Source organism: Ranitomeya variabilis, chromosome 8, assembly GCF_051348905.1.
Source record: "Ranitomeya variabilis isolate aRanVar5 chromosome 8, aRanVar5.hap1, whole genome shotgun sequence".
In the NCBI taxonomy this organism is placed as follows: Eukaryota; Metazoa; Chordata; class Amphibia; order Anura; family Dendrobatidae; genus Ranitomeya; species Ranitomeya variabilis.
In genome coordinates, this window is record NC_135239.1 from 184,190,045 (window position 1) to 184,217,056 (window position 27,012).

Sequence of the window (27,012 nt, forward strand, 5' to 3'; positions counted from 1 at the left end):
AGTCTCGACAGATCGACTCATCTCTAGTCTAAGCATAGCCAAATACACTAAACCTCCACTTTATTAGAGACCCCAATCTAGTAAAGAGTTGGACCTCCTTTTGGCCTTCAGAAATTTGTCCTGGTATAGGTATCGTTCTGCGGGATTTTTGGCCCATGTAGACAAGACAGCTTTTTGCAGTTGCCGTAAATTAGATGAGAGATTCTGATATACTCTGATCCCACCTCATCCCAGAAGCGCTGTATAAGATTAAGGCTGTGAAGACCAATGAAGCTAGAAAACTCACTGCCATGTTCCCATGACTATATGACCATTGAGGCATAGTGCACTGTCCTTCTAAAAGTGTCCTTCTACCACTGGGTAAACAGCTACCATGAAGGGATCAACTTCGTAAACCACAATGCTTAGGCAAGCCCCACTGTACAAGGATTCATCCCACAGTAATCAGAGGACCCAGAGTGTGCCAAAAAAGCATTTCTCACGCCATTACTCCAACACCACTAGCGAGGAAGGGATAATAGATTCATGCTGCTTGCACTAAGTTTTATCCATGGTGCAAAAGATATCACAATATGTAGGCATTTTTCTGTTGACTCATGACTACATTTTTCTACTCTTTTGCCCACTGGAGGTTTGCCTTTCTGCTTTCTGTAGACTACAATGGCACTCAATGTAATTATCTGTAGTTATAGTTCATCTGTACGAAGGGACATCCAATTGTGCATAAGAGTTGGGTGGATCGAATTGCAGGACACCAGTCCATTGGCCAGGTCAGTACTCTCTGGCCACTCGATGGATGCTTGCAAATCTCTTACCTTTTGAGATCCTTGGCGCAACTTGGTGGATTTCTTCTTTTTTTATCCTAATGTTAGTCTGTTTCTCTTCCATTGAGAGCACCTTTGACCGCATGTTGTGGGTTCACAGCATCTTCCAAATGCAAATGCCACACTTGGAATCAGCTCTAGACCTTGTTTCTGCTTAATTGATGATGGATTAATGAACGAATAGCCCATTAAAGAGCTTTTGAGATATTGACCAATTACTTTTGGTCCCTTTAAAAAAACGCAGCTACTGTAGATATTAAAGAGCTGTAATTCCTAAACCCTTACTCCAATTAGGATGTGAATACTCTCACATTAAAGCTGAGGGTCTGAACTTTAAGCCCATATTTATTATATAACTGTATCTTGAATATGTTTTGGTAAGCAGCTAAAATGTAAAAATTTGTGTCACTGTCCAAATTTTTCTGGACCTAACTGTATATACACACATATATATACATTATGTACTGTATGAGTATATGTTCATATCCTTTGGTGCTAATCCTGCTGATTCAGCAAGAACGTATTTATTTCTAAAAGATCAATAATGTATTTATTTTTTTCAGCTATTATGACCTACGTCTATACTGGGAACTTAGCCGCCAGTGAGGCCAATGTTTCATTGTCTATACCCATTACATTATTGCATTCTATGAGCCATCAGTATCAAAACGAAAGGTTTTATTACTTTTTTTTAGCATTTTCTCAAAAGAGAATTAACCAAGTTGTGATTTTTTATGCTTTTTTAAAATCTCCAAATATCTGACTGATCTCCATTTACCCTTCCTGCATCGTGCACCACAATCAGCACTGACAGATGGGGAGAGAACTGATGAGTCAGCGATGAAGAATAAACATCTTCCTTCAACCTTCTTTAATATTATGCTCCATAAACAACAACATGTTTATTTAACGAGGTCCCCACAGCGCCGACGTTAACCCCTTTAAGGCTTTTTGCAGGTGCTTTTTTCCTGTGATAGGCCATTATTATGTGATCATTGGGGGCTGCCATTTTTTGGCTTCTTTGCATTAAGACATGGAAATTTCTTTTTATTTTAAGGCAATCTTAACATTCGAGGCTAGTCACCCTCCCATTGCTCTACGTTGCTTGGTGTACGTTTGTAGTCTGGGGTAATAACGACATATTGGTAAAAGCCATCAATGCTTGAACAGTGGGGGTCTCACGGTGATGCCCCTCGCCAATTGGTATATCAAAGTGTCTGCAGTATTGGGAAAGCACCATGCCACTTCTTCGAATGTTGGTCTGTTGGTCACCAGCTGGTCTCCTGAGGGTTCCACTATTTTTTTTTCCCGGAGGGTACATGGTCGAACCTTTTTCAGTTGACTTATGACCACAAACAACACTCAACTTGAGCGAAATTTTCATGTGCTCGTACATCAGTTAAGAAAAGTATAGTAAAAAGGCAAAATTAAAAACTCTCCAGAAGGAGCTGTCTGATGGATTCTTAGTTCATTCATTCTGCATCCAACAATGCACAGTGAAATAGAAAGCCTGTACAACCCACGCGTTGCAACCTTTTTAATGGAATGCAATTGCAAGAATTATTTTTAGCTAAAATACATGCATATAAGTAAAAATAAAGAAAAAAAAGTGTCCCCAAAAATGTCCATATACTTTATGTCATGGCCTCCTTTTAAAGGGAACCTGACAGCTGATCCACAGGTAGATTGCATCACATATTGGATGTACAATTTCAGCTATATGTTTACTTCTGAATCGCTGCAGATCCCCGGTGGCCTCCGCTGCCCGCTGCCAGTGACTGACACGTCTCTCCCTATACATGCAAGCAGGGAGAGACCTGTCACTCCAGGGCAGGAGGCGGAGAGAAACTGGCAGGGACTAGCCTGTCTGACTAGTCCCCAGTGGAGCTCATGCATTGTTTTTCACTGAAACGCCGCAATATTTCTGATTTAAACATATAGGACTGAGATCATAAAGCCAGTGCCTGATACATGCTGCCTGTGGATCGAACTGCATGTATCAGATGTCAGGTCCCCTTTTTATTTTGTCAAATAAAGGTTCCGGGAGGGGTTCTCATGGTATGACGGTTCCATTAACGAGCACTAGAATGGGGTTTGGTTCTTCTGTTCTTCTTAGCTGCAAATGAATAAATGAATGGACTGACATCCATTTTTGACCACAGATAAAAAGAACGGTGAGTCTAGTCAGTGAGTATGTAAGAAATGGGACCCAAAATCCTCAAACATTTATCTTCTACCCTTTGTATAGGGAATAAACGTCATCCGTGGAAAAATATCCTTTCATTCCCTGAATCTGCAAATTGACTCTTCAGAGAGGAAGAGGACTAGAACTCTAGTGCCATCTATTGGAAGTAGCAATCCTAAAAGTCAATGTCGACCCTTTAACGAGCCTTGTCACATGACTTAGGATAAAAGCCGAGCCAGAATCTCAATTTGAAGACACTGTGTTTAGGAGTACTGTCCCTCGTCAGTGCAAAGTGGAGATCTGGTTTGGCTGTGTGAGAGGCGTCTGACCGGGATCCAAGAAGTATCGTTTCTCCTTGCGTAGAGTGACATGTTAAGCATGCTGAGATGAGGAGACTTAAAGCCGCAAGCCTATACTCCTCTTCCTCTCTGAAGAGACAATTTGCGTATTTCTCAGAGGAACATTGAGGCTTTAAGTCTCCTCATCTCGGCATACTTAATATGTCACTCTCTGCAAGGTGAAACAATACTTCTTGATTCCCTAAGTCTAAAACTCATGGCCACCACGTGAAGACATCAGGAGTAAAACCGCTCAACGACTAATAAAAAAATGTAAAAAAATCCCTTACGTTTACAAGAAGGTGCCCCGGCTGTCCACAAGGTGCTGTTTCCTTTCCAGACACAGGTCGTTAAGTCTTCTCCAACCAGCTGATATGAAGAGGAGCACTGAAACATGATAATTGTCCCCACTGAAGAACCATTTCCGTGCAAAATGTGTAACGAGCCAGACTCCGGCGGCACAATCTTTTTACACTGACCTACAAATAAGCAGAGAGAAAAGCTGTAACGATTGCTAGGATTTCACATAATCAATAACCGGGAGGCTGAGCGGGCGGCCGGTAAATACGAGGTCATCTCTAAGTACTGTAGTTTCATGCTACACTAAGCGGAAAGTTTCTATCAAACCATCTGAAATCTTCCCGACCTCTTCTCTTGATGCCATACGTTGTGACCTGCGCGTTTGTAGATTTACCACGTTGTTAGTTTATTTTGTAAGTGCAAGCGATTATTCTGTAATAATAATCGCAATGTTACATCTTTAGGGGTACGACCTATGGGACCCCCAATCTAATACAATACCATAAGAAATGTTAACCCTATAACCCATTACACTGGTCATAGTGGTTTTCAATCAGATTTCCATAGGCGATTGCTACATTTATTTTTCATGATTTGCAGCCATAAGCTAGGCGGTATGGAGGAGCAGTAGCATTACTATCCCTATTGCAACATAGTGGGGATATAGTGGCTTACTGATAATAGCAGCAGACCATGCTGCTGCTATGGGGCCCAATGAAAATGACACCCCCAAGCCGTGCCAGGAGTCTTGATTTCAATGAATTATCAGGATCCAGATGTAGTCGCCTTCGACTACAATGGTCAGTTGGCTACTTCTGTTCATCATTCAGCCTGTGCGTCAGGCATGATGATATCGCTTGATCGTACCTGCTGCACAAAGCCTCAGTCTACATATTGCATAGAGGGAGCAGTATGTCAGGGAAGTATTTTTTATGTTGTCAGTACTTGTTGGGGGGAAACAATGGGGGCATCATACAGTGTATGGGGGAATGTACTGTGGGGACATCATACTGTGTAGGGAATTTTGGGTTCTTCCCAGGGTGGGATGACTGTGGGGGCAATCATACTGTGTGGACGAACTATGATGATATCATACTGTGTGAGGGCTGTAGGGACTCCATGCTGTGAAGGGAGCTGTGGGGGGGCATCATAATGTGTGTTAGGGGCTGTAGGGGCATCAAACCTTGTAGGAGGCTATGGGGACACCATACTGTATGGGTATCTGTGTGGGCCATCATACTGTTTGTGTGGGCACTGTGGAGGAATTAAACAATGTATGGGGAGGCTGTAGCTGCCTCATACTGTGGGTAGGGAGCAGGCAGGTTTGTGACGACTGTGATACTATGTGTGGGGGCCATCATTCTGTGTGGTGGTATCATACTGTATGTGGGGGGCTGTGAGGGACATGATGCTGTGTGTGGGGTAACTGTGGAGACATAATACTGTGTTGGGGCCATCATAAAGTGAGTGTGGGAGAATCATACTGTAAGCGGGACTTCATACTGTAGGGGTGGTGAACTGTGAGGGCATTATACTGTGTGTGATGGGCATCTGTAGGAGCTGTAATGCTGTATGTGGAGGACTGTTTGGTCCATGATAGTGTGTGCGGACCTTCAAACTATGTGGGGGTCATCATACTGTGGGCGCGACACGTGGGTTCATCATACTGTGTTAGGTGGCAGTGGGAGTATTCTATAATATTGTGGGTCATTATGGGGATATTGTACTGTGTTTGCACATTGGCTGCACCATAATGTGCAAGGAGGGCAATATGGCGGCATGATACCGCATTTGGAGCACTTTTCGGTCATAAAGCGAATGTGTGGGGGAATTCACTATGAGGGTATCATACTATGTTGGGTTCCATGAAAGGGTAATCATGGTGGGCGAGAACACTAAAGGGCTTCAGTAGGGGCAAAATTACTGTGTCATTACATGTCCCTCTACTAAGCCTTAAAATTTGCTTGCTATTATTATGTTGAGTTATGTCCTTCTGTGTCTGCACCATTGCACCATGATGCAGTCAACTCAGCTGAATCTTTTTTTGAGGGGGTTGTTTATGGGGTGAGGGGGAGGCCAGCTTTTACCTGCTGGAATCCGCAGACCCTCTTCTGATTTGTAGGGCTGGTGCAGCGCCATGCTTGTTGCGTGACATGCGCACAACATTGCGAGGGGCGTGCTAATTAGGAGTGGCGCCGGGATGACGGCAGGTATGAGGAGATTTGCAGGGCTCTCTTCTGGCAGCCATGGAATACTGACTTGGTCGGGAACCAGGGTCCTGCAAATCGATTCACTCATCTCTAGGATTTCGTCAAACTACGAAACGTTGGGCTAGAAAAATGTCATGCTGATATCAGGACTATACATTGGATAACCCTTTGATATTGTACAGATACATTGTAGTGATGAGCGAGTATACTCGTTGCTCTGGTTTTCCAGAGCACGCTCGGGTGGTCTCCGAGTATTTATGACTGCTCAGAGATTTAGTTTTCCTTGCCGCAGCTGGATGATTTGCAGCTACTAGACAGCTTGATTACATGTGGGGATTCCCTAGCAACCCCCCCATGTACTCAGGCTGGCTATCAGCCGTAAATCATCCAGCTGCGGCAAGAAAAACTAAATCTCCGAGCAGTCATAAATACTCGGAGACCACCCGAGCATGCTCTGGAAAACCCGAGCAACGAGTATACTCGCTCAACACGAATACATTGTTAATAATCTCAGTTAGGAATAATATGTGATTCAGCAATGCACAGTGTACAATGCGGATATACAGTACATAAAGTCCGCATCTCTGAGCACATCACACTAGACTTTTCATACACAGGGACATTTTCATGTGCTTGACATCATAAAATTATTCAAGGATCCTCTTCTATATCGGATATGTTAGAGGTAATTATCTGTAAGATTACATTTTGCTTCATTAATTGAGTCAAGCGGAAGAATCAATGAAGTCTATATATGTCAAGAAGGATAAAATGAGAACTGAATGTAATCTCATCAATCATTAAAGGGAACCTTTCACATTGAAAATTCTGTCCAATCTGCAGGCACTGAGTTATAGGGCGGCAGGAGGAACGGATCAGATTGTAATATATTTTGTGATAAAATATTCAGAATAACCTGTGTTTTCATCATTTAAATTTCTGCTCTTTCGCTTCAAATCCTCTAGTAAAAATAATCCTAAAAATAATCCCATTTATTTCAATGGGAAAGAGTGCCATTTATACAGTGTCTTTTATTTGTACGTTTTTTAATGCACTGATAAAAAGTCACGTGTCAATTGTTGGAGCGTTTGCAGTGTAAAATTTCTTACTGAAATTAAAATAGAGCTGAAAAAAACACATTTAGTTTTTTTGGAACTTATTTATATTACATTTTTTAAGCTTTAAAAGAAAATTATCTAAAAAAAGACCTTTGTGTGATCATAATCTTAAATGCTTAATAAATGTGGCGCACAACATATGCGCTCCTGGCTCAATTTAAGACAGAATGTCTGGAGCGTTTTCAATAGTTAATCTGCCCCAGTGTGTGATCTCTCTTTTTTTTTTTTAAGAAATGAAGAGGAAGAAGAGTATCTCCGGGCTACAGATGAAAGATGAAAAAGATACAACTATGAAAAGCTTGAAAAGAAGCTAAAAAATAATATGCACGGAAAATAATATAATTTTTCAAGTCATGAAATGAAGCAGCAAAGGGTTTGGGACTTATATGGGTTTTCCAGGTTTGGCAAAAATATCTGCAGTCATTTTAGGTGACTGCAGACTTGTGAATCCTCACGTCGCACACAATGCGCGCTGTCATGATTTTCCTGAACTGGGAGTCGGCGGCAATATGACTGCAAGTATGAGATTTGCATACTTCCAGGCACATTCCGACTAGATGTGTGCAGCCTCTCTCGATACACTTGTGAGTGCGCTGCGCATGTCTAGTCGGAATGTGGCTTCAAGTATGCAAATCTCATACTTGCGGTCATATGACTGCTCTCTCATGGTGCCGTTGTCAGAAGGGGAACCAGGCTGGGGGTGCCTTTCTTGTGCCGGGTCCGGAACTGTCGGGCTGTCTACTCTGCTGTCTGGGGGAAAGTTTAGGGAACCGGATCGCTCTTTCTACGGGCTGACAAGGGGACGTGGCTAAGCGTTACCAGGGTGAGCGCCGGGTGCGGGTCCAGAGAGAGTTGGCGGGAAGGCAGAGCACGCAGCTGGAGAGAAGGAGAGCTCCTGCTTTAGGGCCGGTTAGCTGCAGAGGTGTGCGCCCAGCCGTGAGGAAAATCTACCGCAGAGACTCTGATGAGAAGCCCGCCGTGTGCAGGTTGGCTCCCAGATATCGAGGTGTCAATTGCTCTTTAACGGTCAGTGCCGCCTGACAGAGACTGAGACAGGAACCGGGTACCGCTCCCTGAATCCACGGTGTATACTCGACGAGCTTCACTTAACCGTGACAGGACTGTGGCCTATACATTGCCGGCCACAGGAGTCTCCCTATTGAGGACTCCACGGGACATTTCAAAGACTCAAAGTTGCCAGCCAGGAACATATCATCGTGTTCTTCAGCACCACACCGGATCCACGTTGTGCCGACGGCTGTTGGTGCCATTATTTACTCCAGAACCGTTCCTGTCAGGAGGATGCCGGATGGATAAGTGACTTAATTGAGAACGACTTTCTTTGTTTATCTGCGTTGATTTCTCCCCAACCAAACCCCTGTATTCCCTATTCTGCCTGCATTTTACCTCATGTTTTTCCCTATTCTGTCTGCATTTTACCTCACGTTTTCCTTATCTCCCTGCGTGGAGTAAATCCTTGTTTTATTAAAACCTGCTAACCCTTGATCTGCCTCCTGTCAGTCACTGCATCTGCCAGCCTGCTCACACACTGGCACTGGAGAATCCTGACAGCATGCACTATGCACAATATGAGGACTCACAAGTCTGCAGTTACATAGAGTGACTGCAAACTTTCATGCCAAAATGTACATCCTCTTTAAAGTCCATTCATAACGCAAAACATCTAGCAAATACGCAAAATATATCCATAGGGTCCCTTTGGCATCTTATGGGCTGGTTTACATTGGTATTCATATTTTTTTTACATGTATATTTTACATGTATATGCCATTGTATATAGCAGCAACCATTGACGGTTATATAATGTTACATTTTGCAGCCTTGACATGAAGGATTGATTGGTATTTTGAGAGAGATTAAAAAATGTTATGACTTGTAAACAGATGTATTAGGTGGTCCAATATTATTCAGTATGAGCAGCCAGCACTTATATACTCCATGACTCCCATGGTAACGTTTTCTAGTAAAGTTAAACAATCTTTCTTTTAGATATTCAAAGAATGTAATACAGGTTAAAAAAAATGGAGAGGAGCGCTAAAAGTAAAGATATCTCTAAGGTAACGATCGTACTAGATGTACTATGAAGCACTTATGCCACATATCTGGATGACATTACTGTACTCAGTGATAAGATGATATTTTTATGTTATATAAGTAGAATAAACAGCATAATATACATACACTTACACACAAATATACAGGTGCTTCTCACAAAATTAGAATATCATCAAAAAGTTAAATTATTTCAGTTCTTCTATACAAAAAGTGAATCTCATACATTATATTGAGTCATTACAGAGTGATCCATTTCACGTGTTTATTTCTGTTAATGTTAATGATTATGGAAACAAACAGAGAATGGAGGGCACCAACCACAATAATTTAGAAGTTATGGGGGCTCAACCCAAGGTATGTCGCAAAATGTATACAAGCAAAAAGGAGAAAAGAGACATACCTAAACTGGGGAACACCCAAAATATCCATGTCAAATGTCTTTAAATGTTTAAATATTTGTTTATTAAAGTCCAAAACACACACACACAAAATTATCTTATAAAAACATTTAAAATCAATAACATACAAACCCCATAAAGAGGTAGACCCCCCCTAGGACTGGACCAACAATGTTGATAATATAACAGAAACAATACATAGCAGACCTAATATGGTGAACAACTATAGGCTGCAAAAAGGAAGGTGCAATCAATATAGGCCAATATATGATAATAATAACCCTATTTGGCAAGAGAACATATATGCCTTCAAGCACTGGATGATAGTGACCAAGGGAAAAAAAAACGAGCAACATCAAAAGGTCATAAAGGGCATAAATGGAACAATCAGTTAATATTGTCAAAAAAATATCAAACCTGGTAAAATACCAGAAGAAAGATGACCAGCCGGATTCCCCTATATGTTATATCAGTTTTAAACTGCTCGCCAAAAGGAAACCTATAGCTCCAAAAAAGGTTAATAGAATAAATAAATCGCCACAATAGGAGGATAAAGCATTCACGCCTGCCCAAGGTATATGCAAACCAAAAAATGGAGGTCCAGGGAGAGTCAAAGACCCAATGCGTATCGCCACAGCAGTGGCTTCATCAGGGGTAGAGATGATAATGGAGGACTCAAAAACCTACTTTTCTATATATACTATACCTAAGTAGTCTGATCGCAAGCAGCTGGAGATGCATGTAACATGCCTGTCATCATGGCGACACCATATCCAAATGGTGTATGGGTGGAACAACGGGTATACCAAGATGGACGACCGAAGTGAAAGAGCGCATGCTCAATAGGCGCTGACCCGGAAGTGAGACAAGTACACCCGGGTATATTGCAATGAACCCCTGATGATGGCCGGCGCATGCGCAGAAGGGGCGGTAGAAACTGCTAATGGGAGCTGTATATAGAACAATGCAAAAAGGCTTGTGTAACGCGCAAAGACGGCTTAAAAACCACCCAAATATTAGTATGAACACAACGGCGCCGCGACCCTCACACCCAACCCATTAATAAAAAAGCACACAAGAATTATTAATATTGACGGTAGATTATGGGCTGAGAATTGGCCATATAGAGGAAAAAAAGCGCATGCTCAAAAAGCGCTAACTCAAAAGTGAAACTCGTGCACAATGGTGTCAAACAAGGAACCGCTTACGAAGGAACCGCTTCCTTTTGGCGAGCAGTTTAAAACTGATATACCATATAGGGGAATCTGGCTGGTCATCTTTCATCTGGTATTTTACCAGGTTTGATATTTGTTTGACAATATTAACTGATTGTTCCATTTATGCCATTCTTGTTCTCATTATCATCGCATGACCTTTTGATGTTGCTCTTGTTTTTTTTTTTTCCCTTGGTCACTATCATCCAGTGCTTGAAGGCATATATGTTCTCTTGCCAAATAGGGTTATTATTATCATATATTGGCCTATATTGATTGCACCTTCCTTTTTGCAGCCTATGGTTGTTCACCATATTAGGTCTGCTATGTATTGTTTCTGTTATATTATCAACATTGTTGGTCCAGTCCTAGGGGGGTCTACCTCTTTATGGGGTTTGTATGTTATTGTTTTTAAATGTTTTTATCAGATCATTTTTTGTGTGTGTGTTTTGGACTTTAATAAACAAATATTTAAAGATTTAAAGACATTTGATATGGATATTTTGGGTGTTCCCCAGTTTAGGTATGTCTCTTTTCTCCTTTTTGCTGATAATGATTATGGCTTACACAATTTTCAGATTTATATTTTTAAAATCATTAGAAAACCATGTGTCATTTTCTTCACGCTTCACAAATACTTGCTGGTTTCTGTTGATTTATCACATAATATCCCAATAAAATACATTTTAATTTGTGTACAAAAAGTAAACAAACTGGAAAAGTTTACAGGTTCTGAACACTTTTTCAAGGCAATGTACACTATTATATGGACAAGAGTATTGTGCCCCCTCCACATTACACCTACAGGAGCTTTACTGACCTCTCGTTCTAATTCCATAGACATTAATATGGGGTTGGTCGCTCTGCAGAGGCCAGATTCATAATCTCCATTCTAGGTCATCCCCGAGATGTTGGATGGATGTGATGTCTGGTCTCTGTTCAGCTGGTCAGGTTCCTCCACACCACACTTCCCTAACCATGAAGTTTTGAACTTATACACTGGGCACAGTCATAGGAAACAGAAAAAGGGTCTTTCCAACAAAGTTGGAAACTACAATCATAGGTGGATCATCAGTGATGTCCATTTCAGGGGCTGGGCTAGTCCCTGCTCCACTAAGCACAGAATACACTGTGATTTAACAATATAAGTAAAGAACAAGCGAGAAAAGACCAGCACCGCCCCATCACTCATTCTTTACTTACACTGTGAATGACAGTGCGCTCTGTTGCCAGCTCGTCACTTCTGATCAGTGCCGGCAATGAAGCGCACTGTCACTGTGAACTAAGAAGTACAGTGAACAGTGACAAGAATCTTCAGAGTATCCGAGGAGACGAATGTTATGTATCGGGGAGACGAGAGGCCGAATGTTATAGCCCGGAGGTGAGGGGCCTTATTTTATGTACCGGGGAGAAGATGGGCCAGATGTTATGCACCACCAAGATGAAGGGCCGGATGTTATACACAAGGGGTGAGGGAACTATGTAATACACCAGGGGGGCAATGGGACCATATGACAAACATGAACTCAAGGATCAGGCTGAATTCAATGCTTAAGAAGTCTGTCCAAATGTTTTTATGTATTTGTATATTAGACAACTACTAGACACAATAGCCTCGATTCATCAAGACATATAAAGTAAGGTTCACCAAATTCATTAAGAGGAGTACATTTCTGTCTTACTCCAAATTCTGAGTAGTTTGACGACAGTGTTTAAACCATACCCCTCCAAATCAAACTTCACCCACTTTATAAAAAGGCCGGGAGCGGCATTACAAAAAAAAGCCAAACGTTGCTAAATATTTGCCCAATACGTTGCAACATTTCAAACAGCTATATGTTAGAATTTGGGCGAAACCTATTTGATGAATTGGCCTTTATTTTTGGATTGTTGTATTTTTTTTTTAGCAAAATACAAGTGTAACCAAAGTCCCTAACATCACCCCCTATATACAGTAGCATATGAGGTTTATCAGCCTTTAGGGGTAAGTTCTAACAGTTTGTTACTCTCACTTTTTTGCTACAGATTTCACCATTTCTACTGCAATAGGTGAAAACAGCACAAAAAATTGCCGGCAAATTGTAAAATCCACATTTCAGGAATTTTTGCACAGCGTTTTTTTTTTTTTAGCAACATGTAGATGAGATTTCTATTTAGCCCGCATTGTAGTAACGGATTTTGGGCACGCACTGAATATTCACACCAAATATTCCAAGCATGTATTTACCCTTTAAGCCCGGTCTTATTTTTTCTTATTCTCCCGGTAAGAAGCAGATGAACAGCTGTTAATAACCTGATGTCTGTTCCCTCACCTGCCTCCCACACTTCCCCCACACCCCAAAAAAAAAAATGTCTGTCTTCATGTAGCAGATGTTTGCCTGAGCGGAAAGAATTCCAATCATTTTCTCGGAGTAATCCACTTAAAAGATAACCTGACTTTATAATTTTGTACAACAGCGTTGTAGTCAGGCAAGGACCGGGGTATACAGGACAACCTGGCGGAGCGTCTATGTATAATTCATGAACCTGGGAGGAAAAAAAAGCAGATTTATAAATACTTTCCGAGGAATAACCGCAGGTGAGTCACAATTATAGAGTCTCCGCTGTTCCTCGATTTGTGGATTCATCAGGTTCTGAATTTCCCTGATTTTATATTTTTACGTGCAACAGCTTCTATTTTACACAGACCTGAGTTTCAATTATTTGACTACATGAAAACTATTGGTTGCTATGGAAACCAGCATTGTTGAAATAATAACATTTGTTGCTCCTAGCAACCTGTTCAAAGATTAATCACCGGATGATTCCGGCTCGTAGAGTTCGGAGCATACCCGCAGCTGCAATCAGGGATTACAGAACTACACATTTATCACGCCGGATGAAATACACGATCTGCTTTACTTTAAGCCAAATCTGGCTTCAAGGCATCAAACTTTTTATCAGTAGAGTATAGTGTATGGACGAAGGGGACTTCAAGATGGTATTTAGACTCATGCACATACCTTTCTAACACGTCCAGGAACTGTTCAGAGTCTTATCCTCTGTAAAATACCAACCACTCATTTTGAGTAAGTGGTGTCCCTTTTGTTGGCATTCTGCCAGCACTATAGGTGCAGGAACATACTTTGCAAAATTTATGCTGGAAAATTGAGTCAAACAGACAAAACCCCCATTGCAATAGCTGAATTCTGTCTCGGCATCTCTGCTATGGGAGATGGATTACACTTGACAACAAGCAGTAGACAGCAAATTAGACAGAAGGGAGACAAATAGAGGCAGATTAATCAGAACTGGCGTTTTGTATGCTACTCTTGAAGCGTTTGTATACGCTGGTGTAAGAGAGCCCTTAATGCAATTATGGGAGGTCACTATAAAAAACGGTTTCACTCTATATTGTTAGTTCTGAAGTTAGAATTGTTTAATCACTTTCCACTTTCTAAAAAATCAGCTGAGGTTCGTGATGAAATGTATCAAAATGCATAGGTTTTGTTACAATCAGTTTTTTTTCTACATCCCACACTGCCAGTGCTTCTTTTCTTTGGATCCTATGTCAAAGTAACATAGTTCTAGGACCCAAGGTTGGTACATTTGTTTTAGAAACAGCAGTATTATTATTAACTAGATGGTGGCCCGATTCTAACGCATCGGGTATTCTAGAATATGAATGCGTAGTGTATAGCACAGCCACGTAGTATATTGCCCAGCCACGTAGTATATTGCCCAGCCACGTAGTATATTGCCCAGCCACGTAGTATATTGCACAGCCACGTAGTATATTGCCCAGCCACGTATGATGTTGTAATGAGTGACTCATTGCTTCAATTTAAGAGGGGACTGGATACCTTTCTGGAAAAGTATAATGTTACAGGGTATATATATTAGATTCCTTGATAAGGCGTTGATCCAGGGAACTAGTCTGATTGCCGTATGTGGAGTCGGGAAGGAATTTTTTTCCCCATGGTGGAGCTTACTCTTACCACATGGGTTTTTTTTTGCCTTCCCCTGGATCAACATGTTAGGGCATGCTAGGCTATGGGTTGAACTAGATGGACTTAAAGTCTTCCTTCAACCTTAATAACTATGTAACTATGTAACTATGTAGTATGTAGTATATTGCCCAGCCACGTAGTATATTGCCCAGCCACGTAGTATATTGCCCAGCCACGTAGTATATAGCACAGCCCATGTAGTATATAGCACAGCCCATGTAGTATATAGCAATGTGGGCATCATATCCCTGTTAAAAAAAAGAATGAAAATAAAAAATAGTTATTTACTCACCTTCCGGAGCCCCCGGATCCAAGCGAAGCGGTTACCAGCGCTCCTCGTGCGCTCCGGTCACAAGAGTGCATTGCGGTCTCGCGAGATGATGACGTAGCGGTCTCGCGAGACCGCTACATCATCATCTCGTGAGATCGCAGCATGGACCGGTTACCGGAGCGTCGCGAGCGGGAAATGCCTGTTGTGTATCCGAGGGGCCGACGGATGGTGAGTATATAACGATTTTTTATTTTTTTTATTATTTTTAACATTAGATAATTTTACTATTGATTCCGCATAGGCAACATCAATAGTAAAACGTTGGTCACACAGGGTTAATAGCAGCGTTAACCGACCGCGGCATAGCGCGGTCGGTTAACGCTGCCATTAACCCTGTGTGAGTGCTGACTGGAGGGGAATATGGAGGGGGCACTGACTGCGGGGAGGAAGGAGCGGCCATGTTGCCGTCGGACTGCGCCGTCGCTGATTGGTCGTGGGCGTTTTGCCACGACCAATCAGCGACTTGAATTTCCATGACAGACAGAGGCCGCGACCAATGAATATCCGTGACAGAAGGACAGACAGAAAGACGGAAGTGACCCTTAGACAATTATGTAGTAGATTAATTAATAATATTAATATTATCTCCATTATTATTTATTAATTATTATTATTATTATTGCAGCTCACATTGGGATGTCATCTGCTAAGTGGTCCATTATCAAACTGTCAATATATGAGTGTTCAAAAGCAAAGGGGTCATTCCATGTCAAGTGGACCAGTGGTCCCCACACGACCTTCTCCTATTTTGCTGAAAATTTATAAGGATGTACATGTATGTTTGAAAAGAGGTTCTGTAAATTTTTAGGGCCAGATCTCAAATACATTGGGCACTGTTGACCTTTCACTGGAGGTTCCACCAAGCGTTCGGCTTCAGCTAAGAGGATTTTGCAGACTTTGGCACATAGCCATTAGAGTTCTATACTGGCTATGATGCTGAAATTTGGCATACTAGCTCAACTTTTGCTGCTAAACACGATAAAATTATTACCGGCTATGACAAAACAATATTTCGGCCGCAATTTTGTGTCAAAGTAGCTTGAAAAACGCGTCGCATAAAATTTATGCCAAACTTTGCCCATATATAACTCAAGACCAAAGACCAATAGTAACTGGTGCTTTGCCCTGTACACCAAACATCTACATGACTTTGCATTGCTGCAATATCACGGTCAAAGCATATGTATTTGTGGAAATATTCACACCCACATATGATGAAAAACTTAAAAAAAACGAATTTTACCTATTTTTAGGTCAAATTTCTCAAAAAGGGTACCCCTAAAATATATTAATTCTGATATCATTAGAAAGAGCACATTTTTCTCTACAAGGATCATTGGTTTTTTTTTTGGAGTCTCTCCATTTAAGAAATGAAAAATGCCACGGAACATGGTGTTATTTATTAATACGCAATGAATGGTAACTGCACTATTCAAACTCTTGCGTTGGTCCATGGTGGTTATACCACAACCAATTCTCTAAGAATTAGTATTATAATCCTATTAAGAATTGTAATAATGCTGTCTTTCGAGAATTGGCAGCCCCATCGCCTAGGAGCCATGGCCGATAGCCGTGCAAGGCGAGCCTCGGGCGGTCTCTTTATCGCAGGTTCCGAAGCCTGAGGGTGGGTGTCTTTGCCTAGGATCCCAAGCCTAATATTGGGTATCTTTTGTTGGTTCCCAAGCCATAATGTTCAGCCTAAGTGGTCTGGAATTGTTGCTGAATTTGCAACATAATCGATTCAGAGAAGCTGTATTGTCGGCCCATTGCTGTCCAAAAAGGTCCAAATCTTGACATTCATATAAGAAATAACCTGGCACTCAACTCGCATTAAGTGCGAGTTGAGTGCCAGGTTATTTCTTATATGAATCACACGGTTTTGGAACCTACCTGGGCACCATCCACTTGAGCAGTGCACACGGTTTTTTGTTCACAAATCTTGACATTGGCACCTAAAAGTTGGTCCATTAAGGCTATATCAGATGAATTGGGTGTCTCTGAATGAATGGTCAAACGAGCTCGAAAGCTTAAATGTGAACATGGGATCTTAGCCTTACCTAGAATCAAGTGTGGCAAGAAAATTTCCGAGGAAGTGAAGAAAAAGGTGCAGGCATTTTTTGAGGATGATGAATTCAGTCGAATGTGCCCTGGTAAAAAAGACTATGTATCAGTGCGAATAGCAGGAGAAAAAAAGCAGATGCAAAAGCGACTATTACTGAGCAATATGAGGGAAATGTTTGTTGCCTATCGGGATCGGAATGGCCCTGAAATTGGATTTTCCAAGTTTTGTGAGCTTCGGCCAAAGTGGTGCGTAACCGTTGGATCTGCTGGAACACATTCCGTTTGTGTGTACCATTCACCAAAATGTCAAACTAATGCTTGCAGCATGCCCAATCAATGATGACTACAAAGAGCTCATATGCAAAATGGTCTGTGGAATTGAATCCAAGGACTGTATGCTTGGCCGTTGTGATAAATGCCCGGGTCCTGAAGTTTTAAAAGAATTTCTAGTCAATGTGTTTGTAAACAGTGACCCTGAAGATATTATTGAGTTCAAACAATGGATTCACACTGATCGAGACACGCTTGATACGAAACAACTGACTATAGAAGATTTCATTGAAGAATTGGTTTTGAAAATTTCTAAACTTTGTAGCCATCACTACATCGCCAAGCATCAAAGTTGCTATCTGAAATCGTTGAAGGAAAATCTGAGACCTGGAGAGCTTGTGATCCTTATGGACTTTGCTGAAAATTACTCATTTATTGTTCAAGATGCCATTCAAGGTTTCCACTGGGAAAATAGTCAAGCTACAGTACACCCATTTGTAATTTACTTCAAGGAGTTAAATGGTGAAGCTGCGCAGAACATCAGCTTGTGCATAATCAGTGATTGCTCACGACATGACACAGTTGCAGTCCACACTTTCTTATCAGTAATTATGGAGTATCTCAAGACTCTCATCTATGGGATTCGTCATATCCACTACTTCAGCGATGGATCTGCAGCCCAGTACAAAAATTTCAAAAATTTTCTCAACTTGTGCCACCACAATGTTGATTTCAATATCAGCGCTGAGTGGAATTTTTTTGGTACCAGTCGTGGAAAGTCGCCCTGTGATGGGATTGGAGGGACAGCAAAGAGGTTGGCAGTTCGTGCCAGTCTTCAACGCCCAACTGAAAACCAAATACTGACCCCGGTGGATTTATTCAACTTTTGCAATGAGCAACTGCATGGAATCAAGTTTTTTTTTTGTTCCAAAAGAAAAAATTGACGAAATACGGGTAGTTCAAGAGGAAAGGTTCAAAGATGGACATACAATTGCTGGAACAAGAGAAAATCACCAGTTTGTGCCAATTGATGACAAAAAGATTCGCATTTCAAGGGTGTCAAATGACCCATCATCTTTCATTGCCCATGTAGATAGATCTGTCAGATCAGAAATGCCTTTTGTGCCAATTGCAAACCTCCAGCCAGGGCAATACATTGCCTGCATTTACGATAGGAACTGGTGGATTGGAAATATTTCTGAAATTTCAGTCGACGAGCATGATGCATTAATAAATTTTATGCATCCTCATGGACCAGCTAGCTTCTTTCACTGGCCTGTGAGAAATGATACATGCTGGATTCCCGAGCAGTCAATCATTGCAATAATTCTAGCATCAGCTGCAACAGCAATGGGCCGACAATACAGCTTCTCTGAACCGATTATGTTGCAAATTCAGCAACAATTCCAGACCACTTAGACTGAACATTATGGCTTGGGAACCAACAAAAGATACCCAATATTAGGCTTGGGATCCTAGACAAAGACACCCACCCTCAGGCTTCGGAACCTGCGATAAAGAGACCGCCCGAGGCTCGCCTTGCACGGCTATCGGCCATGGCTCCTAGGCGATGGGGCTGCCAATTCTCGAAAGACAGCATTATTACAATTCTTAATAGGATTATAATACCAATTCTTAGGGAATTGGTTGTGGTATAACCACCATGGACCAACGCAAGGGTTTGAATAGTGCAGTTACCATTCATTGCGTATTAATAAATAACACCATGTTCAGTGGCATTTTTCATTTCTTAAACTGAGAGACTCCAAAAAAAAAAAACAATGATCCTTGTAAAGAAAAATGTGCTCTTTCTAATGATATCAGAATTAATATATTTTAGGGGTACCCTTTTTGAGAAATTTGACCTAAAAATAGGTAAAATTTGTTTTTTTTAAGTTTTTCATCATATGTGGGTGTGAATATTTCCACAAATACATATGCTTTGACTTTGATATTGCAGCAATGCAAAGTCATGTAGATGTTTGGTGTACAGGGCAAAGCACCAGTTACTATTGGTTTTTGGTCTTGAGTTATATATGGGCAAAGTTTGGCAAAAATTTTATGCAACGCGTTTTTCAAGCTACTTTGACACAAAATTGCGGCCAAAATATTGTTTTGTCATAATTTTATCGTGTTTAGCAGCAAAAGTTGAGCTAGTATGCCAAATTTCAGCATCATAGCCAGTATAAAACTCTAATGGCTATGTGCCAAAGTTTGCAAAATCCTCTTAGCTGAAGCCGCAGGCTTGGTGGAACCTCCAGTGAAAGGTCAACAGTGCCCAATGTATTTGAGATCTGGCCCTAAAAATTTACAGAACCTCTTTTCAAACATACATGTACATCCTTATAAATTTTCAGCAAAATCGGAGAAGGTCGAGTGGGGACAATTTTTAAACCTGGTCCAGTTGATGTGGAATGACCCAAAGACCAAAAGAATATCAACGTTCCCAGCACCCCACGTATCAATGCATCATAACTGTGGACTGCAAATGGGGTCACCATATGTTTAGTATTCTAAAATCTTTATTTTTCTGCCAATCAACTGTGCAAAAGTTTTGGGCAGGTGTGGGGAAAAAATGCTGCAAAGAACGAATGCTTTTAAAAATAGAAGTGTTAATAGTTCATTTTTATCAATTAAAGGGGTCCACTACTCAGACAATCCCTTCTCAATTACTCCATGGAAAGTAATAACAGCTATGCTTCCCTCCAGCATGGGCCCGGTTCCAGAGATGTCGGCTCTTGGTTTCCCGGGGCTTGTGTGACATTATGTCAATAGAGCCCTGTGGCCAATCAGCGTCAGCGTCACTCCCCCCTTCTTCAGACAAAACGGAGATCCAGAGGTCAGAGAGCAGCCACAGCTGTCACTTCTTTTCCAGGTGTCAGTTTTGTCCGAAGGAAGTGAGAGGGAATCGGCAGACAATTGGCCGCAGGGCTCACATGACATGATAATGTTACGCAAGCCCTGGGAAACCTGGCTCTGACATTGCTGGAACAATACGCATGCCGGAGGGACGTATAGCTGCTAGATACTTTACATGGGGGAAATTTAGCGATTGATTACATCTACAGTCTTTGTGCAATATTTTTCCGGATTGGAAGCATTTAAAAAAGTGAGCACCTATGGCTCCAGGAGGGATCAGGACTCATCTGTTGAAAATCTCTCGAGAATAGTTGCATGAGATTCTCCAAGAAGTTGCTCTCCTATCACTTCCAACTACAGTAAAGTCGCGTTCGACCATATGAAGTCCCGGCTCTGGTTCCTATGGTAACAATCAGTGAACTCTCTCAGGTAGAATGCGGTGACATATTTTTGTCAGTTGATTCATTGCACGTCTGAAACAATCGCTGATACACTGACCAAAGGAAACAATCGTCCTTCATAACATGATACAATGAAAAAGCCAAGAAAAAGCGCACAGAACAATAGTAGTCTGCTTTTCCGAACTCTTTAGATAGAAAAGAAATCTACTTCCCGAGTGTGAAATGTAAAGCGAGAAGAAATATGTTATGCTTTTCTGAAAATAATTACAGAGAATAGACCAGCGGCGCCAAATAGAAAAGAGCAGCATTTTTAAGTAAATAGAGTGCTCCGCAGACTAATCAGAAGCACTCAACGTGACAGCCGAAGCGTAAATGAAATAAAAATAAGATGCAGAAAAAAATACACTTGATATGTGGCGATGACAGTTTCCAATTGAAAGAGTCGAAGCCGAATGGTTTATAAGGGAGAGAGCACAAAAAAGAACTATGACACATTGTTCTTGTTATGTAGGATGGAATTGAGTAGATCTGTGCCGGAATAATAAAGACTAGAAGACGAAGAGCTATATGGGGTGCAGAGATAATAATCGCACCCAATTACTGCAGCCCAAGAGGTCCGAAGGTCCCATGCCACTGGTACTGTAAATTGGTGTTGGTACTGTGACAGATTAAGCTGGCAATATACATTGCACTTATGTCGTCCAAACCTGTCGCTATCGTCAGGTTCAGCCGAAGGTCTAATGTGTACCGAAGCGCCGGCCAAACGATTATCGGGAGTGATGTCTATCAGACATGTCTGATCTCGGACTGCTGATCGCATTGTTCTCCCAGAGAGAAGCCGCTGGCCGATGTGTTAGTCGGTGGCTTCCTCATAGAGAATAGTAAAATAGATCAACTGACCGAACAATATATATATATACATAAATAATTTGTAGCCAAAAAAAGTCAAATACAAAAATAGATCAATGGCCACCTTCGTCTGTGCTAAAAACTAAGGAAATGTGAAATATGTGAAATGTGAATAGCATACTGGCTTATGAACTTTATGAACAAACACATGAGATTTTTAGCACAAGATTTGCAAACGTTGTGAGCCCATTCACCAAAACGTCAAGGTAATCTCAGATCGAATGGGTAACTACACTGACTGTCTAGTGTGAACACTTACCTATGGTATCTGAGCTGACTGCCTAATGTGAACACTTACCTATGGCTAATAACAGGATAAAGCCTACTTATATAGGAAGCTCAGAACCAACTGTGTTGAGATGTAATTAAAACCTGGAGAAGGGCGGGACGTTCAAGTCAGAAAATAGTATATAGTAAAATAGATCAACTGACCGAACAATATATATATATATAAATAATTTGTAGCCAAAAAAAAGTCAAATACAAAAATAGAGAACACAGGAGCGGTCAGCCGAACAAGCGCTACTCTGTATGAGAGACTCAGATGAGATGGATGAAGGCTGAATGATCTTTTGGCCAACAGCCATCTAATGTGTATGGCCGGCTTAACTGTCGGCTGAATGGTCATTAGGGTAGCAGCTTTCTCTCCCCAGTCCCACTTGGCCGAGTGTTCCTATGATCTCTATGAAAGAGTGAATTATTTCCCAGCCGGACAAAGGAATTCCAATCGACCGATCATTATGTCCCCCAACAAACTGTCGGAAGGAAACTTGGGAGGATCCCATACACATTCAATAATCATCCGATCCCACCAAAGGTTGGTTCAGCCAAGCTTTTTCTAATGCTTATGCAGCCTTAATAAGTTCTAGTTATGCCTCTACAGTTATTGGCAGGACATGTGCCCAGGGTGCTGGTGGCAATAGTGAGGCTATGCCACCAAGCTACTTTGCCTTGACCAGGGCATTTAGATCCAGACCTATGGCAGCAAAACAAAACTTTGCACTGGTTGAAGGAAATCCTCACTTCACTTTCATCTGTAGATTGGTTGAAAGCAAGAGCAGACACGGACAATGGCCACTGTGCAAGAATAATAAATGTGCCGTTAGCTGTCTAATAGCTCATCATAATGCACAATTAAACTTGCTTTGGAGACAGAAATGAGCTCCAGTTCTTCTTGGACAACTGAGAGGCTGGTCAACTTGCCCCAATGATATGTTTGCCCCCGGTTGAAGGTGTGTTCCCAGGATCACACCTATATTGTTCCCTATCCACAGTATAGGTGATGTGTCCAGTTGCTAGAGGCTTCACCAAGGGAACCCCAATGGTCACATAAATGTGGATCTCATGCCACCTATTTCAATGGATTGGTGGTCGAGTATGCACGCTTCCATTCATGTGTATGGGACGGATGGAGAAAGTCAAGCGCTTTGTACTCAACTTTCAGTCCCATAGACATTGCATGAATGCTCACCTTTGACAACCATTCCCATCACTGACGAAAGGATCATCATTCTGAAGGTTCATTAGGGGTCCCAATGGTGGTACCCCCAGCAATTATATAATGATCATCAATACTATACACAGGCTTAAGGTTATAATTGTTGAAACATCCTTTAAAGCATAAACCGGCTGAGAAAACATAATAGCATATAACAACACGTAGCAAAGAAAAGCTAAACAATTTCATTCAATTTCTGTCCAAAAATGAAAAACAAAATTGGATAAATGTAACAACATTATCTGATGTTACTTTTTTAGTACCTCAAGCCATGCGCTGATGGATGCCTGTTCTTGGGACTTTGCAGGGGAACAGATATTTTAATTATTTATAGGTCACAGTTTCATTGCAAATGTTTCATTATTCAGTGATGATAGAAATTGGGCTGATGTCGTATCTTCACATTGACTTCTATGTATACTTAGGCTACCTTCACATTTCCGTGTGCGTATTCCATTCATCTGCTCTGTACAGAGGAACTCAGGTTTACTTAAACGGTGCAGGACTATATAAATTTCATCCAATCAGGATCAGTCTATAAAAGGTCCGCTCCACTCCGATTTCCTTCATGAACTTGGGAGAAAGCAAAAAAGGTAAACTTCGAAAATAAAGCAAGGGGCAGCAATGCGTAACAAATGCCTCCTTCCCGCATCGAATTTAGATCTCAGTAAACAGCTGATTGCATTCGATTTCAAGGTAAATTAAGTTACCACCTAGAATACCCATCGAAACCACAAGAGGGACATTCCATAAAAGAAACACCTCTGCATGTGGATCTGGACACTCTTAAAAGTTCAGCACCAGCTGCTACATTCTAGTAGTACCAATTCATACTACTTTCAGTAAAAAAATATTTAAAATTGTATATTTATACATACAGAGCCAGATTCATCATCTGTATTTTTTTCTAAGTCACTTTTCTATTTTTATTCGCTAGTGGTATTCTTTGACGTTTTTATTTTGCCAATGTCTTGAAAATAGCACACGTGGTTCTCGAAGTTTGTGCAAAATGAAAAATGCTCTTTTTTTTCTCTAACCGTTTTTTGCAACTTTTTAGAACAAAAAAAAAAGTTGCATGATTAGTTAAAACGTCAAAAATTTGCTTAGAAAAAAAAAAATAAAAAAAATTTAAATTGCTCCGGATGGAGATTGCAGTACATTTGAGCAAAAAAATGTTCTACTTTGCAAAAAGTTGAAATTGATGAATTAGCCACAAATATCTGGAAAAAAAAATACCCCCCCCCAAAAAAAAAAAGTTAAAATAGGTGAACATATAAAAGAGAAAAGGCTCAAATTAAAATAAGAATGTGGTGCGAATCAGACCAAAAATTTGATAAAAAAGAAGGCACAAATGCAGTAATGAATTGGATTCATGTTTTCAAAATATGAGGTTCTGCGGAATAAAAACGAAGCAATTACAAACCCAGATGCAACGCGTAGTGTAACTATATCTACTATACCAATTAATTCTATATACCGATGTAACCAGTAGGAAATCTCCTAGAATCGCTCTCTTATCCAGTTTCATTCTCATGTTCAGCTTTCTTGTTAAAATAAAGAGAACACTTCATTGTAGTTTATAGTGACACGATGACATAATGTCACTTCCTGCAGGGAATAATTGCATCTCATCTGAGTTTTTCGTAGCCATGCTTGGCAAGTTTGGTGGAATTGAAATGATTCCCACTAATTCTCGCAATTACTCCTTGGAAACCCACAAACTCTGTGAAATCGGAAAGGGATTTGACTAATGACTTTATTGCCCAGAGCAATTCCTCTGTCTATTAGAGCTGACTGTGTCAATAATGAAATCCAACAAGTCTTCGGCAGCTGAAGATCCGTAGATGTTACACATTTACCGAGGTGACATCTGCTCCCTGTTTTGTTCCAACTGGTTACAGGACAATTAGAGGCCGCACGCAGGGTGGCGGAAAGTTACTTGTCTAAATAAGTTCTGTACAACAAATCGGAGCATTTGCAAAAATTACTGACACAAATGTAACTTTATTTGTCCAAAGTAATCATTTTCATTATTGTCAATACTTCCAATATATTTTTCCCATCCCATTGCCTTAATAAATATCTTCAATTGATCCATGCTAACAATAATATATGTTGCTTGGGTGTCTTATATACCCAGTACGTGCTTGTCCACATTGCACGTATACCAACTTATGTTCCGGCTCATTTCTTTGGTTTTGCTGCATGTTCTTGTACTCTATATAATCCAATGTGTGGTCCCTTTTTTGAGATAGGCATCTCGGCTATATAGCTTCCCATTAGTCTAATGGTTGCAGGAGGGTTATTGAGGGTTTCAGCTTTTTGGTAAGATGTCAGTATCAAAAGGTGGAAGGGGATAATTTCCTAATCGGTAATCGCTAAGGGTCCAAGTACTGTGAACTACTGTGATGAGACCGGTCTAAATAGAACAGAGATACTGATCAGTTGGGATAGAAAATTTCAGATTATGGGTGACGGATGGGGGAAAACTTGGAGATGATTGTAGGCAAAGAACAAAAGAGAGGAGAAAAGAATGAGGTCTTGTAAGGACAAGAGATTATGTGTGGAGAGATATTAAGGAAAATGGAGAGGAGAGCGGCCAACACTGAACAGCTGAGACAATCCAGACAGGAAAGCTCCAGTAGCTTCAACTGAACAGATTGACCCTTGCACTGCCAGCAAGGAAAAAACCTGCACTGTTCAATAAGATGGTCAAGTACTTCAAACCAATGCAGGAGTTTATGAAACCAGATGCTCAGATCTTCTGGACCCTTTCTGTCACTGTATCCCCGTGACAGTAAACCCCAATCTAAGAGGGACCTCTGAAACCTCAGGGCCAGGTTTACCTGGGTGTGCCATGTGAAAAGACCGAACTATCCTGATCACATGAACGTGAGATGCTGGTACCCACATTCTATCTTCAGGACCATAACCCTTCCAATGTACCAGATACTGAAGAGATCGATGAACACTGTGATAATTAATATATCTGAAATTCAATATTCCCATCAACAATGAATGGGGAAGGTGGTGGTGGAGGTGGTTCAGAAGAAGCAATGTATTGTTTGAATAGAGATAGATGAAGCATGCTAAGAATCTTAAAATTAGGAGGCAAAATGTTACTGGATTGACGACAACCACAACCTTATAGGGACCAATGAACCTTGGTCCCAATTTCCAAGAAGAAACGTTCAACTTAAAATTCTTTGAGGACAACGACACCGAATAACAAACACACAGGTCCGGAACCACCAAACTTCTCCAATCAGTCACACTCTTGTATTTGTATCCCATCTTCTTCAAATTATGAAAAACACCTTGCCACATTGATGTAATAGATGAAGAAAACAGTTCTTCCCCAGGTACTCCTGAAGAACAATTCCTATTGAAGGAGCAGAATTGACAATGACTGAAGAAAATGAAAGATGGATCCCCAAACGAGTGCAAAATGCTTTCCAAAATTTGGAAATAAATTGAACCCCTTGGCCGGAAACACTAACAGATGGAATCCTATGTAACTTCACGACTTATTTGATAAAAAATTGCGCAAAGGTTTTGGCATTAGGTAAAGCAGGTAGTGCAATGAAGCGAGGCATCTTGCTGAGTCTGTCCACCACCACCAATATAACAGTATTACCCGCCAATATGGGTAGGTCAGTGACAAATGAGTCCAAGGTCTACATAGAATCACAAAGAGTATCTGGGGTCCTAGAATGAACACAAATAATGCAGACAGCCTCATACTTTCGAACATCCTGGTGAACCCCAGACTGACAAAAACAATTAGTAAGAAGATCTGTGGTGGCTTTACTACCAGGATCTCCAGCCAACACCGAATCGTGATGTTCTGAAATGAGAGGGAGAGGATATTGATCCTGGACCGTGATCAGATTAAGTTTGTGAAAATTTAGGCAAGGGCGCTGTGGAGACACGTGTGGTCGGCCTGGCGCCCAGGTCCACTAGCCGGAACTGCATGGACCTACCACATGCCCGCTCTCCCTTTAATGATGGCATAACACTACTTAGACAAC

At 41.1% G+C, this 27,012-nt stretch overlaps 1 protein-coding gene across 1 annotated transcript in view; it reads right to left on the minus strand.

The window, feature by feature from the left end:
* Positions 1 to 27,012, minus strand: part of SUSD3 (sushi domain containing 3) — a 67,873-nt gene that overhangs the window by 25,119 nt on the left and 15,742 nt on the right. Inside the window, exon 2 of the mRNA XM_077276777.1 lies at positions 3,638 to 3,826. Coding sequence (XP_077132892.1) covers positions 3,638 to 3,826 — 189 coding nt within the window. The remainder of the gene's footprint in view (positions 1 to 3,637; positions 3,827 to 27,012) is intronic.